The sequence below is a fragment of the Anastrepha ludens genome, chromosome 4 (assembly GCF_028408465.1).
Source record: "Anastrepha ludens isolate Willacy chromosome 4, idAnaLude1.1, whole genome shotgun sequence".
Classification (NCBI taxonomy): Eukaryota; Metazoa; Arthropoda; class Insecta; order Diptera; family Tephritidae; genus Anastrepha; species Anastrepha ludens.
Window position 1 is genome coordinate 4,140,596 of NC_071500.1, and position 17,031 is coordinate 4,157,626.

Here is a 17,031-nt window from a genome sequence, read left to right on the forward strand (position 1 = left end):
ATTTCAGGGTCTATGCCCCGGCAATCGACTGCGCATATTGAACTCCTACGATTCCGGTTGTTTCTCCTTGTCACCGCCACCCTCGCCCTGTCCCTCGCTGGCACCCAGCCTGATTACCTTGAATAGTAACTCCACCGCTTGCTATGACCATTTGTCCATCAACAGCAGCGGTGGCACCATCAGCAGCAGCAGTAGTAGTCACCATGGCAACAATGCAACCGCCCACAGTGGTGTTGGACTGCGCGACAACCAACAGACACACCTCCTGACACAGCAGCAGCGACAGGGCACACGACGTTCCTGGCATGTGTCGCCAAATAAGGTAAAATATACCGACATACATACACACAAATATTAATTCATGCATGCACGAAGAGCGAATGTGTTTTGAGATGCCACACTTCCATATGGAAAAGCGATGCATTTAAAGGACTGTAGAAAAGGTTGAATTCGCTTGAGTTTCGTATGAGAGAATGAACTATGAGAGAGTGAGGGTGAAGAAAATGAAAATGAATTCGAAACACAAAAATAATAAAAGTGCGAGTGATGCCTAAAGTGTGCGATTCTATGTAAAACAAAGAGTTAAACCTCAGGAGTTTCGTTCCATGCCATACTAATATTATATTAATCCACATACATACGTACATACTCTGCAAAAAGGAACATGCGAATACTGCCACTTTTAACCTCTTGGGTATTGATTTATTTGAGAAAATATTATTTGGTACATTACAGCAGTACATTTTAAGTAAAAATTCATTTATTTCTTAAGTATTACTTCAGGTAATCCGAATTGCAAAACAAAAATAAATTAATAAAAAGAAAACACGTGTCTCAGACGGCAAATGTACCCAAGCGGTTATGAAATGAAATGTTCCCTTTTGTTTGAACAATTCCTATGAAGAGACTAATTGTACCTTTTTGTACCCCAACGGGTATGAAGTGATACTAGTCGGTCTAGAATTTCAAAATTTAAATCTATGACTCACTCATAAGTTGGCAACGCAATAACCGATAGATGACACTTGGGATCGGGAGTTCAAATTTTGGAACAGGTAAAAAAAATTGAATACATTATTTTTTCCGTTTTAAATGCTTTGCCAGCGGCATATTTTTTTTTTATTAATTCGAATATTACAACTCACTTAAACGAAAAGCAGACTTTCAAGCCCAAAAAGGGGCAGATGTAAACTTCATCGGACCTAGTCCCATGTTCGGATTCAACAAAAACAGCCTAAAACAAAAAGTACAATAAAATACTGTTCCAAAACTCTATTAAATCAGCATTGGAACAACGTAGAGGGTCTTAGACACTCCAAAAAGTTCCTAAGTTTCAACGCTAAAAGAGCTAACATGGCCCTCACGTTAAACAAAAAACACTCTCACAGGCGCCCTCACGGGTCACTTCACCTGCAACAAACACCTACATAAATTAGGCATAACTAACACCAGCACCTGCAGATTTTGCTGCGAAGATGAGGAGTATATAGAGCATCTCATCATCGAATGTCCGGAGTTGCGGGGGTAGGGTTAATTCCACTAAAAATATGCACTTATTTATGAATTTTTTTTGGAAAGATGATTCATGTAAATTTATTTATTCAAATAGTATACTGTAAACTCATATTTCAAAAATATTTTCAAAAATTTTCACAAGAAAATATACAAAATTGAGCCGTTGACAGCAGATCTACGCAGACGTCTCGAAAAAAAGGCAATTTGCCGTGGACAGTTTTTCTCAGCATTGGATCATCTGAAATAAAAAAATCAAAGAGTTTTCATTAGGTAATCAATTGTCCGAGGTAGCCCTGTCGAGTTTTTATTAAAAAAAAATTTTTTTTTAATTTTTTTTAACATTTTAAGTAGAAGTGCGATTTTTAGACGATAAATCGCATAATATTGTTTATTGTAAAATAAATAAAAATAGAAAAAAACCTCCCAGGGTTACCTCGGTAATTATGTAGAGAAAGTGTGTACAAAATTTCAGGAAGATCGGTCGAGTAGATTCAGAGAAAAAGTGTCCACCGACTTGAAAAACGTCGTTTTCCAGAAAATCGATTTAAAGTTCGACCATAGCAGGTAGCCGAGTCGGAGCGGCCAACGGTTATAATGCTCTAACTTTGTGAGTTTTGCACCGATTGACTTAAAATTTGGACACAACATTCTTGAGATTGTGTACATTCATTTTCTCAAATAAACCAAAATCTATTTTTCTGACCCGAAAAAGTACTGCAATTTTTACCATCAATGAGGGAATAACTGAATAACTGATTTGGATCATTTAACAGCGGCTTTGCAACTGCCATGAGAATAGAGAAAATTCCTTTACGCGTACAGTTATCGCATTTGAAGCTTAAGTAATTCCCAGGTGACTAATCAAATACCGAAGCAGGCCTATTTGGTGTTTTTTTTTTTTTTTTGTCGGGACAACTAGCAAGTGCAGCACTCAGACATTAATTGAGTCCATTGTACTACACTTGGATTCCCTTTTAATTTTCTTTAAATCTACCCGATCTCCGAAGAAATCTGAGTAGATCTTGTGGTGCCAAGGAGCCAAGATGGTCGCTTCTTAACACATCAGTACCAAATACCTCAAACCAGATTCGAGCGAAGGCGGGGCAGACACACAGGAAGTGGTCCGCCGTCTCATCCTCCTCTTCACAAGCTGGGCAGAGTCCACTGTCTGAGATGCCCAACCTTTCCATGTGCTTTGCCCACAGAAAGTGGCCCGTCATCAGTCCAACCAGCCGTCTGCACTCCCCTCTGCTTAATAACAGAAGGGTTTGCGACAGTCGATCGGACATGACAGGTAACATCAGTTTTGTCCATCTGCAGCCTCTCTCAGCCTGCCAAGCTCGCTTGTGGTTGGTAGTTACCCATTTGCTAACCGTGGCCGTGATGGCCGCAGAAGGGAGTGGCAAAACGGGCTCTGGGCCAAAGAAATTGGCCTCAGAGCCCATCTTAGCTAGAGTCAGAGGTCTCGTTACCCGCGATACCCACGTGTCCCGGGACCCATGTTAGCATCAGGCTATTATGTCTACCGACATAGTTCAGCCTGGATTTACAGGACTTCACTACCCCTGATGTGGTTGGAGGGCTGTCTAAGGCCATAAGCGCAACTTGGCTGTCGCTGCAGACACATATAGATCTGCCTCTCCATCGTTTTTCCACAACAAAGTTCATCGTTTCTTGAACTGCATACACCTCCGCTTGAAACACAGATGCATGCATTCCAAGACCAAAGTGCAGTTTTGTCCCGCTGGATTCCACGAGCCTTGCTCGGTCCTGGAGCCATCCGTAAAAATGCGAAAACAGTATTTGCCGGGCTCATTTTCTGAGTCTCCCCACAACTGAGCCTCTGGTAGCACTACACTGTATCTCTTTTCAAGTACGACTCTTGATGGCATAGAGTCAAGGGGCATGGAGAGAATCGTTGGATCGATATCCATGCCTTCTCTGTGTTCCAATGCCGGACAAGGGCCGTACCAGTTCCCACTGTGTTTCAGTCTGCAGATGGCCTTCAAGGCCTCTCCTTGGAGGAAAGCATCAAGTGGTGGTAAACCAATCAGAGCATCTAGTGCCGGGCCTGAAGTAGTCGGAAAAGCTCCGGTGCAACAGATGACCACAGTGCGTTGTAGTCTCGGTAAGGTCCTCCTGACTCCCACTAGAGAGAGTCTACTCATCCAGACCACTGATGCATAGGTGATAATGGGTCTTATCATAGCCGTGTAGATCAATAGGACCTTGCTAGGAGAGAGACCCCACGTTTTCCCAAAGACACCTTTGCACTGCCAGAAAGCTGTCAGTGCTTTGGATGCCTTTGTTTCAACGTGTGATTTCCCTAGGAGCTTACTATCGAGGATTACTCCAAGATATTTAATTTCCTTGGATAGCTGGATTGTGACTCCTTTTAGCTTTGGCATAACGAGTCCATCAAGCTTCCTCCTTCTGGTAAAGAGGAAAATACCAGTCTTGGCGGGATTTGCCGATAGCCCGTTCGCACAGCACCAAGTGTCAATCCGATGCAGAGTTTTCTGCACTTTCCTGCAGATGTTCATAAGCGAAGGGCCTGTTACCAAACAAGCAACATCGTCCGCATATGCTTGCGCGTAGACTCCCGAATCGTTTAAGGTGGTGAGTAGAGGAACGATTACCATGCACCAGAGCAATGGAGACAGCACACCGCCTTGGGGGCAGCCTCTATTAACCCCAGATGACACCAGCAGATCTTCCTCTGCTCGCACCGAAACGATTCTTTGGGCCAGCATCGAACGAATCCAATTTACTAGCACCCGGTCTACGCCGTGCCTACTAGCAGAGTTACATATACTATCAAAAGTGGCATTATCAAACGCCCCCTCTATGTCTAAAAAGATGCCCATAGCGTAGTCCCTCCTGTCGATGGCCAGCTCTACCCTAGCAACAAGGTTTTGCAGTGCTGACTCGCAGGATTTTCCACTCTGATAGGCATGCTGAAATAGAGACAGAGGGTGAGCCTTCAGCGACTTCTGACGTATGCGCAGTTCCACCAGTCGTTCGAGACTTTTCAGCATGAAAGAGGTCATGCTGATGGGTCTAAAGCTTTTGGGGCTGGTGTAGTCGTCTTTTGCAACCTTTGGGATGAAAGCGATCCTCCAAGAGCGTGGTATGTAAGCCAGTGCCAGGCATGCCGAGAAGATTTTCTTCAGGGCTGCTGTCTCGAAATTTGGTGGTGCTTGCGAATGAACCTGCTCCTGAATCGGGCCATACTTGCTCAGAAACAAAACTGCCAACATCAACATAATTCCCGTTTTTTTTTTAATTAACTTAAAGTCTCTAGAGAGTACAAGGTTTTTATTTTCACTGCCTTTTGGTTTTGTGTAAAGAAAGGATAAATTGATTGTTCATCTTTATTACGGAGCATTCACTTTCATATCCCTACTCATTTACACCTTTCATCTTAAATTGTTAAACAAAAATTAAGCTCGTAATGCTCCTATTGTCCGCTCTCTAAGAGAATTTAATGAGCTCTCGAGTTCTATTCCGCTTGACTTTTCGGTATCCAATAATGCATTTAACGGATTTTCTAAATTACTTTTTTTTAATTTATTTATTTATCTATTACAGTGCACTCGCGGTAACTCGAATAGCCGCTAAGTCGAACGACGTGCTAACTCGAACACATTTTTTCCCCTATTGACTTCTTTGTAACTCGAACAATAAAAAAGCGCTATAACTCGAACAAAAAAACAAATTTAATTGTACACACATTCTTTTCAAACATGTACATTTTGTACATAGATACATATGTATATTAGTATATGTATATAAATTATATGTATACTAGTGTATTGTCCATATGAATATTTCGGCGTTAATATCCCGTTAGTTTTCTGGGAACAACATCTTGCATTGACCAAATTGCTTTAAATTTGTCATTTGTAGTATATCAGTGCACGTGAGTAATGGATCGTAAAAGGTTGAAGTGTTTAACATTAAAAGAGAGGGCTGAAGTCCTTAACAAAATTAAACGTGGACGTAGTGTTACTTCTCTAGCGAAGGAATATGGGGTAGCCAAGTCCACCATAAGTCTTATAAAAAAGAAAGATAAGGCAATTTATGGCTTGCACTAACGCTACCGGCAACCATAAGCTTAAACTTCTCGTTATTGACAAAGCAAGAAATCCTCGTGTTTTCAAAAATTTTAACTGTCCGGTGGAGTACAAAAATTCCAAATCAGCCTGGATGACTTCGGCGATTTTCAAAGACTGGTTTCATAATTCGTTCGTGCCGCAGGTAAAATCCAGATTCATTAAAACAATTTTTTTAACCAAGTTAAATGACTTTAATATTTAGGTAAGAAAAAATTTGAAAGATGGGGACTACCTGAGAAGGCTCTTCTTCTAATTGATAATGCCCCATCACATCCCAACGAAATCGAATTAAAGTCCGAGGATGGTTTAATTTTAACTATGTTTATGCCGCCGAATGTGACACCATTGATCCAGCCAATGGACCAAAATGTATATTAATTCGTATAACGAAACTATACTACAGAAATTTTCTACTGGCTTCCATTTTCAACAATCGATCGAAAAATCGATATCGATGACTGTTTTTTTAACATAGCACACTCAATTGATAAGTCGAACAAATTCGATAAATCGAACAGCGCCTGTTTTAATTAGTTCGAGTTATCGCGAGTGCACTGTATTTATATATAGGGTTGTTCAATAGGTGCGCTTCAACTTTTTTCCGATAGGGAGGGCGAACGACGCAATATTTTTTATTTTTCGCTTGTCATTTGTAAACTTCATTAGTATACATTTCATCATGGAACGCTACACACTTGAGCAACGATTGTAAATCGTGCAAATTTTTTATGAAAATAATCGTTCTGTTGCTGCTATATTACTTTAAGAGCATTACGGCCATTTTACGGTCCATTTAACAAGCCGTCCCGTTTTGGGGTTATGTGAAGTCATTGGTCTACAGTAACAAGCCGGCGACGATTTGTGAGCTAAGAGCCAATATTGAACGCGAAATTGCTGGAATTTCGGCCGATTTATGCAAAAGAGTGGTCGAAAATTGGGTTCAACGATTGGACTTCGTAAAACGTGCACGCGCTGGTCATGCAAAAGAAATCGAATTTCATACTTAAATGTATATGTTCAAACTCGATAATAAAAAAAAATTTGTTAAAAAAGTCAAACCGTTTGTGTTTTATTCAAAAAAGTTCAAAAGTTGAAGCGCTCTTACTGAAAAACCTTTTAGATAGTTACATATCTGTAGTAATTTAAGCTCATATTAGCTTTTTGGTCTGTAAAAACTATTATCATGTTTTAAACTGGAAATAAACGAAATTGGGCGCTGCAGGATCTCAAGAATCATTTTTTATCACTAATCCTGAGAAACCAACGTTCGGTTAAAAGAAATCTCATTTCCCTAACACTTCTGAAAAACACCCTTTATTAAATGCTTTTAGTGCAACGAAAAAAAATTCTATTATGCTTACCAGTAAAGTTATTCATCACTATTTTCGATAAGCGGAAAACAATTTTTGGTTATCATTCGCAAATTTGTAGTTATGTAAGTCATCTCCCTCTACTTTGTTGCTTACTCGGTTAAGCTAATGCTGAAACAGGTCACATGTGCTACGCTCGTGCTTTAGTCGCCGCACTGACAAAGCACCATAGGCTCCCTGCATGCCTATATTGTACGTGTGTATGTACTCGTATATGTGTATGCACATTTGCACTTAATTAGAGTATTTCAACGAGGTTTCAAGTCAGCGCTAATAGGCCAACAAAAAATTCGCAAACTCATTGTGAATTATGTGAATTTAAAGTAGAGACCGTTAAAAGGTGCAACTGATGAAAAGAGGAGACAGACGGCCGACAGGTAATATTGTAGTTGGCGGTTGTTGATTGCGCGCTACTGATTGACGGCCGACGGTTGGCTTGATACCAGTGCCCGCAGGCTTTTTAAGCCCACTTGATCCGCTTTTGCGCTACGCCATTCAACTTGATTGCCGAGTGTGTGTTCAGGTGAATAATGTGAAAAGGTGTCAATTGACATTCGATAAGATCGTGTTTGCAGATCAAACAACGAGACAATTGGTGATATTATTCGCCTTCCAAATCGATGAGATAGCGGAAAAAAACGAAAAACGCCTCACAAACAATTTTTCTAAAACGTGTTTCGAATTATTCCTATAAGTGGGAAACCGGATTTGCTAAAATTTCACTTAAGTAGTGATCCAAAAGATCATTACACTCGCGAGTGGAAAGGTCCTATGTGAATTATGTACTAAAAAATCTGCTGCAGTTTGCAACTCAAGCTTTTGCATAGGATTACGTCAACTTTTGTTGTTTAATTCAGTATTCTAATCAAGATTAAAATATGCACCCACCCGTTGTCTGTTCGCTTTGTCATCCCTTTCGATCACTTCATGTACATTCGCGTCATGAAATTTCCAATCAAATTTACTTTCCCTTTCTCCAATAAAATTTACATTAAATTTAAATCGACAAAGAAAAAGTGAAAAATTCATAGTCGAATGAAAGAAGTGAAAAACTGGCCATTGAAAATTATAGCCTCGTAAAAGTTTCTACTAAATATCTGAAAGCATCAATCTGACAAAACACATAAAGCTCATTCAAGCACGTAAATTCATTTCACTCCCCAAAGCGCCACCACACTGCCCCTCAATAGCATTCGGCCACCACCAGCCGTCTGGCCAATGCAGTAAACCAAAGCAAACAAAGATTTAAAACCACAAGCGCTCATACATGCATACACACATAACTAACTCACAAACGAACAAGTTGAATGCCCAAAAGTTGTTGTTCACTGGTGGCAGCCAAAGCGTGCAACTGCAACACAGCTTTTCCTACGAATTTGCAACTTGTAAAAGGCCAACAACGGCCTGCGTGTATTTCGCTCTTGCTTGTAACAATTTGGCCACAAAATATGAATGTGTATGTACTAAGTGTGTATGCAGATGTATGCAATCTGTACGTACTTGCAGTGCTCGCATAAATGTCTATTTTTATATCTCGAACGTAAAAAACATGGTTCAATTTCTTCAAATGCCAATAAAATTTAAGTCATACCTATGTACGATAGGGACACAAAACGAATAACAGTTAAATGCTGACGTATACTTTGTAATTATAATTAAAAACATATATAATTACAATACATGTATAAAAAATAAAATTTTTTTAGTTTATATTATATTTTTTATATTTCCCTTATTTTTCATAGCCGCCATCCTTATTTCAATGCCATCTGCTAAAACCATGAGTCCAAAGAACAGCGTATGCATTTCTGGTGCTTTAAGGACTACTCCAATCAAAGTGCTGAATGTGCTAATCAATTTGCCGCACTAAATCTTGTAGGGAAACACGTTGCCGCCGCCTCGGCGCTTAGACTTAAAAGTATGACCCTATGGAAAGACCGGTGGTTTAGCCACACCTCTATTTTGCACAGTCTGAATAGTTACAAGCAGGAAATGGACTATTCTATTCCTAGACTCACCTTCGACCGAGTCAAGCATACCGTCAAGAGGAGAAAGGACATGAAGAAGGCGAGAATTAAATTTCTAGTCAAATGGTTCCCAGCTAGACGATTAGGTTGGCTATGGAGTATTTTCGAAGGAATTAGGAATGTGACTATCCCTTCGACTACCAGACTACTACTGCGTCGATCAGGCAGAAGTATTAGCTATAAAAGAAGTGGCTACGTATCTAAATACGCATCCCGTAACTAAAATTACAATAAATATATTCTCGGATAGCCAGGCGGAAATTAAATCAATGAATTAGGCTACACTAAAATCAAAGGTTGCACAGGGTAGCCGGACAGGCCTAAGTGATATTAGTGTCGTATTCAAGGTCAGTCTTATTTGGGTTCCGACGCACACAGATATTGAGAGAAATTGTTAAGCCAATGAACTAGCCAGGAAAGGTACTACTCTTCAACTGCTTAGTGATAGAAGCACCATCGCCACAAGCAAACTAATAAAAAAAATCAAAACATTATCCAAGTGGCCAATAGGTCATGGAGAGATGAAGGCACATGCGTAACAGCTAAATAAGCAATGTAGCCGCAAATAAAAAAGAAAAAGACAAATCAACTGCTTAGCCTTTCAAGAGAGGATATATGCGAAGGTCGTAGCTTATATAACTGGTCTTGACTGGAATATTGCAGAAGTTGTGGAGATGAGGAAGAGGAAGAAACAGTCGAGCCCTTTCTCTGCAATTGTTCAGCCTTAGCTAAAATCAGAAAAAAAACCTCTTGTTTTCTAGGCAGATACTTTTTCAATTCTTTTACGGAATTGCCTGGCGTGGGGATGGGACCAATCCTGCGCTATGGCATAAAAGCCACAAAATGGTTCCACGAAGAAAAATAAATGAGGCTCCCATGTCGTACAGTGATTTCACAACGGACCTTTAAGGTCAAAGTGAGTTGGTCGGTCGTACAGGTTGACTACCACCATAGCCTAACCTAACCTAGTCTTAACCTTATGTGAATAGTAACATACGCAGACAAAGAATTTATGGAGATATCGCAATTTTGTCTCCAGTTTTCGCTTGCATTGGCAAACGAATGTGCAGAGAGATATGATTAAGGCGAGTTTTCTACAAAGACAATCTGAACACTTTGGTATTGAGTTCTACCTATGGGGAAGGTGAGATAGTAGGTCTGGGTTATTTTCTCTATGGGAGGCGGCGGCAAGGCGGCGCGCTTCTCGAATTGATTTTAGATTTAATAAAGTTACTAGGTCTAATGGAGCCATTCACTTTTTAGTGATATCAATACTTTCGTACAGCATCTGTTTTGTGATATGGAAGGAAATGACCGCAGTTCAAAATATTCGATTCCTTTAAAACCCATCTCGATATAATTTTTTTGATCTCAAACTTTTATTGATTTTAGTAAACGACCGGTTGCTTCTGTTCGACGAGTCCTCAATCAATGAAATTATTTTCTGAATATTCATTCCAAATTCAGTTGTGGACACGAAAGTTCCGAAACAAATGAAATTTTAGTTTTCGTTCCATTAATTTTTCTCATACTTCATAATTATCGATATCTATAGTTATAGAAACACCCGATACATAAAAATTATATCAACACAAATTTAATTTGCATTAAACATTCACTCGAGTGCATTTGAAACGAAAACCGCTCGCAGCACAACGCCCACTGCCTCTTGACCGAAAAATTGGAATTCTTCATTGACGAAAAATTATCTAATTTTTTTATGCATTCCAAATAAATGAATTGGCTCATGAAGCGTTGGCCGCAAGGTGATAAAAACTGGTCAGAATAAAATGTAAAATTGCAGAATCTGGAGCGGAAATGTAAATTGAGTAATAGAGCGGCCCACACGCGTTAAAGCGATAAAACATACAAAGCATGACTTTTCATAGGAAATGCATATTGAAAAAAAAAACGTATAGCACAAAAATGCAGAGCAATTTAATCAAAAATAAAAATAAAAGCGAATGAGCAGCGTGGCGTGTGGAATATGAAAAATAAAGGCAATCATATACATAAGTGTGTGTTTGCTGTTGTTGTTGTTGTTATTGCAACTACCACTGCCGCCACTACTGCTGCTGTCGCCGCTGCCCATTGAGGTGAGTGATAGTTGGCTTTATGGTAAAAACGATACGAAACGCTCAAGTTCCTTGTGCCCGCATTTGGTCAACAACAACTGAAGCTGTCTATAAAAATCAAAGCACACAACAGTACTAAGCAATAAGCGGGCCTGCGTTGGGTAGGTAGCAGTTACAGCAGCATTTTCAGGCCTAAATGTTGATGGCCGGCCAACATTATGCGTAGCCTGATGTCTCTTGTCACGCCGCGAAGCGTTGAGATGCGGAGCTCCAAAGTGCTGCTGTTGAACTTCTGTATAATGTTGCTGCTGGCGATTGACTGCAGGCGGTGCTGTTGCCATCACTGCTTGTTGATGTGTGGCGCACAATAAGGCAGTTTGTTGTTGCCTAAAAATGGTCAAGTTTTGACCAAATGCGGACGTTGCCACAGTGACTTGTACGAGTATCGCACAAATAGCTATACAGGCACACATAACCACACATACATATGAATGTTTGCTTGTAGTGGGGCATGCACACACAGCTGCCCATGTAATATTAAACGTTGCTCAACTCTGCGCATCAACCATATGAAGAATACTCGTACCATATTTTACGGGCACATGAGTGCACAGTTGGCAATAACAGCTACCAACAGCAGTAACAGCAACAACAAACATCATAACTTCAACAGCGAAAATAGCTATAACAGCAGCAGCAAGAAACAACTTCTTTTTAGCTGGAATGTATTATATTTTGACGTGAGTCCGTTGTACCGCGTGGCATGATGCTTGTTGACCGTTCGCCCTCCTCCCGCCGTCTAACTACTTCGTGCTTGCGTGCGCCCCTCTGCTCGGCGTGCAGCTTGTTATAGACAGACATGTGAGAGAAATTTCGCCAAATCGGACGTGCGTGCTGCTTCTACTGGCTGGCACATTATGGGAATAATGGCGCAATAGCATTGAGAAGGCCACTGCGGAAAAAATAAGAAAGAAATGGCTTGGAATCGAATTGAATGATGGAATAAAGAAATTACACAAACAATATTTTATCTGAATATATAAAACGAAGTCTCACGATTTGACAGAGGAGGGCATGCAAGGCGAATCCGTACAAGGTGATAGCAGGAGTGCAAAAATGAAATTTAGATGAACTATGTTTTGGGATTTGGTGGTTAGAATGTCAAAACTTCAATCAACAAGCATCAAAATAAACAAACAAACAAAACAATAACAAAAAAACCAAATCAGTTTGACATTCAACCCAGCAGTTCGCAAGAAAAAAACAAATCAGCCGTTCTACTGCTAGCACCTTGTATGAATGCGCCTTGAAGACATGCAGGCATAGAAAAAAGTAATAATAAAAACGGCAGCAGCGGAATAAATATTCACTGATCAGATCCATCCCGCATGCTGTGGAACAATGCCTAAGTGATGCTCATGTTGCGCCTACCTGCAGTCAAAATCTAAATTGAATATAAATGACTCATTTACATTTCAACAAGGCTGGGTCCTTAAAATATTCGCGCATTTTGTGTGAACGTATAAACGTACTTGTGTTTCTATAAAAAAATAATGCGTTTATGAAAAAAGTAGGCACACATTTTCAACAGAAACAAAACATTTGAAGAGATGATGAATTTCAGGAATGCAAAATTAGTATAATAACAACAATTTTTCCTATTAATGCACTTCGGGGTATAAAATGAAGGTATATTTGTCTGTTTGACTGCATACCCTTCTAAACGACCAGTCTTAGTGGTAAATCCAAAAGGGAGAATGTTTTGAGTCATTTCATGTTTGCTATTTTATGAGAAGTGTTTGCAGTCACCAGGCTGTATAGCTAACGCAATAGCAATAAATGAAGCCTATGCGTAGAAGAAATTAAAAAACTGCGTTACAATAAATTATCCTTCTTTTTCTTGATTGTCTCGATAACCGATTAAGCTACTTTGGCCAAGTTTAACAAAGCACACCGGCCGTTTCTTTCTGATGCACCAAGCGCAGCCAAGTCCTCCTCTACATGATCTTTTCAGGGCAAAAGAGGCCTTGCTCTTTCTCTGCTACCACCAGCAGGTTTTACATCGAATACTTTCAGTGCTGGGGTGTTGGTATCCCTTCGGACGACATGATTTGCACTATGCCTACGACGGTCATTTGAAAAGTCCGAGCAACGTCAGAGAGATGGCGCTCTTCGCGCGTATCGTGTTCCACACACCAAGTTTCATCCAGATCGATATATTTATTTGTGTTTGGCATTCGTTTGAACCGGGGAAGACGAGTGATTTCCTTTTTCCATAACGACACACCAGCTCACGGCTCAGCAGTTGTGGTTACAACTCGTTTCACATCCCCTCTTGGCTCCCTCGAGCTACTATTTGTTCCTCAAGTCAAAGGAATGGCTGGCGGGAAAAAAATTATTCAAACGAGGAGTTGATTGCAGAAATAAACTTGAACAATTACTATTATTCGGAAGGGATCATCAAACTAGAACAGCGTTGGATGAAGTGTAAAAGCCTAAATATAGACTATGTCGAAAAATACAAAAAGATTTGTCTCAAACAATTGAGTATTTTTTATTTTCGCACGGACCCTCGTCGTCCCTAACTTGGAAGAAATCCGTATGCGACTTTTACTGAGGTTGCAAAAAATTATGGCAGCAATACGCATGGGATATTTTATATTACATTTTATAATAAGTAATAAGAGAAGAAAACGTTTATGGGCACACGCTTTCTTCTGTAAAATGAATCCCTAATTAATAATATTTAACACAAATTTTATTAGAATTTCTTTGCCGGCATCCATTTCATTTAGTTTTCATTTTGATGTTTCTTCTTATATTCGTAATAATAATTATCGATAACACAGGGTTGTATGTAAAAAAGTATCGTTATTATCTAGGATTATTTTATATTCTCAGATTTGGGGAGAGATATTTTGTATGGGAATCCGCGCTTTTTAATTACGGATTTTGAGTTAAGCGCGAAAAAGTAGATCATCTACTTAAATGTGAACGTATTATTACATAACCAAACCTGGAGAAAATCGAGCTATTAGTATCCAAATTAATTTCCTATGCTTGTTTGTTTGTTGACTTTCCCTTTCAATTTACCAGCATTTATTTCTTATACACTGCGAACCCTGACCTACCCATGCAATTACATACCCATACAAATGTGCCTATAAATGGCCCTACTTTCAATTTCCAGCCAAACCTTTCCTAAAAAAACATTTATCTTCAACACTTGGCAGCCAAATCAAACTCACTGTCATTACACTTAAAATTTAATTAGCACTTTCAGCAAATCTTCAATTAGCGTTGCTTTAGCTGTTTTTAAGTAATTGGTGGAGTATTTTATTTGGGAAGGTTCTACTGCAAGAAAATATGAAGAGCTGTCGCTGCCCTCAACTCATAAGAACATGAACATTTAGGCCGTGCCCATATCAACGCTGAACGCCTCTTGAACGGCCCAAATATGTCACGAGCGCAGTATGACTCTTTACTTGCCTCTTTACATACAACCCAAGAAATGGGGCAAGAGCCAACGAGAATGACTATACGAGCTGCATGCATTCCCTGCAGGGAAAAATAAATTGAGTGAGATTCATTTTCCGTTCACAACTAGCACACAAATTAATCTCTTTATGACTCGATTTTAAACATACGAAAAGAGATATGGAATCGGGTAGTTTGTTAAATATTTTAATTTATTTACTATTTTATTTTATTTTTATAGCCATGAGCGCTTGTGCACAAGGGTATTATAATTTTGTCCACCTAACGGTTGTACATAACAGCACAAATGAATCAAGATACTAGGTTGCTCAATAAGTTTTGCGGTTCGATAAGACGGTGCGTTGCTACTAATCTAATTTTTTTATGTGTTATGTTGGGTGGTTAATTTTGCACAAGAATTTAAGATCACATTCGCAATACATTCTTTGCCTGCATATGCATTTTTAGAGAAACCCTAAACTAGTGACAAACTGCTACTACATACTTAGTTAATTGTGAAGCACTTCGCTCCTTGTTTGTACGCTAGTGTTATAATACTAATATTGGCAGAAGATCCATAAAAAGCCATGAAACAGGACTTTCTAAGACATACTATAAACATGAAAAGTACACTTGTTACATTTATGGAAATAGGAAGAAATACGAACTAATATAGTTCTAAATTATTTCAGTACTATTGATTTGACCTGCACGAACTGCTTCCATAGGCGTAATGACTATAGTGTCTGACACACTGTAGTAATATGATATGAGCGAAATCGAATACGCACTTATGCCAACCCATAATGATGGTTATCGGAATTATTTTTATGTATGACTGTGCATATACGAGTATGTGCATACATACATATTCATACACACATTTATGCACAAATGCACAAAATATTTGTACTCCTTCAGAGAGAGTGCTCTACTTTAGCCAGTAATGTGTTTGCTCATGTGCATGTGTCTGTATGGGTATGCATTTGCGTTGAGGATTCGTAGAATTATTAGAACAATGAAATCGTTTGTTCACCTATGAATAGTTGCTATCAATTGTTATTATATTAGTATTGTATGAATTTTTATAGATATTGAGGGGAATTGAGGGGAAAAATTCGCCAATGTGTATATCTAATGAAATCGTCGTGAAATTGCGTCATCGGCCTACTTCGTTCTCATTATAATTAAAAACAAAACTTTAACAAATTTCTGAAGGGTTTCTCTTCCAAATTTGTAGTTTCTAGTTGAGACGAGCTTTACCTGAATTAGGAATCGAACCTTCCAAGTTGGGATTAATATTCGTTGAGCTATGCGCAAGAAAACCTACCTTTTCCACTGGTATTTATGATGTGTATTGCGTAACAGCGAATGTAGAAACTACTCAAATTAATATCTGGCTGCATACAGACAACATATGCCAGAAGTTTTTGGGGAATATAATAAAAACAGCAACAACCATCGTTCCATGGACAATTGTGTAAGCGCAGAGTGAAAGAGAACCGTTGCTTACTCAAAAATAATTAAAAAGTGCCCGACATACATATGTAGCCCATGTATGTATGCGTTGACATATTTCAAATGCCAGGGTTCCTTAAATTATATAAAAAAAAATATTTCGATCTGATTAATCAGACTATGAAGTTCGTACCTTTATACATGAAATAATAGAAGACTTTGATACTCGGTCACAGGCGTAAATAACAAAATAATATTAGTCGTGGAAATCTTGAGTAGTAAAATCTACTCTTGACATACATAAGCACTTTTCTACCATCAATATTTAGGAAACATACATTCTACGTTATTTGATTGCAAGTTATTACATGGCTTTGTTCGTAGTGGAGGAACGAACTGTCATGCAACGGGTAATAATTTCAAATTTTCGCAGCGGCATTTAAGAATCCATCCCTTCATGCCATTTTATTCCGCTTTCTTCAGTGTCTGCAATTAGTTTGCTTATTATTCCAAACTCTTTTGTTTACCCCCTTTTATTTTTTGCCCAAAATTGTCGCGACACTTCAAGTGCAGATGTCGTTTGTATTGCATCATTGCAAGAATTTTATCGAATTCTATTGATCTTCAAACGGTTGTTTGCCTTTCGGCAGTCAACCGAACAAAAACTGCAATTACCTGCGGCTACTTTCCCTTTTCGATTTTACCGTTACCCCTGCGCTCCCATAGTTAATGAGTGTATTTGGATGTTTGGCACTTCGCAGCTGTTAGCCGAGTTTTTGTATGTTGCATTTGGTTTTTACTTTTACCAAATGCGCTTTGAAATGAAAAAGGTCTCTGAGGAGGAGAAATATGACTCGTGCTACGTGTCAATTATTGCGGAACGAAATTACAATACAAGTATAGGTCCGATGGCAATAGGAGAAGGTGACTACGAAGGGTGATTGCTTGAATTGTGGTATAATACACTCCTATATGTATACACACGTATGTT

The 17,031-nt window shown here is 39.1% G+C and overlaps 1 protein-coding gene across 2 annotated transcripts in view; it reads left to right on the forward strand.

Moving 5' to 3' along the window:
- The window catches only part of LOC128862217 (breast cancer anti-estrogen resistance protein 1), a 115,499-nt gene that overhangs the window by 94,109 nt on the left and 4,359 nt on the right, over window positions 1-17,031 (forward strand). For both annotated transcript variants that reach the window (XM_054100721.1, XM_054100722.1), the window contains exon 3: window positions 8-322. In XM_054100721.1, coding sequence (XP_053956696.1) covers window positions 8-322 — 315 coding nt within the window. The remainder of the gene's footprint in view (window positions 1-7; window positions 323-17,031) is intronic.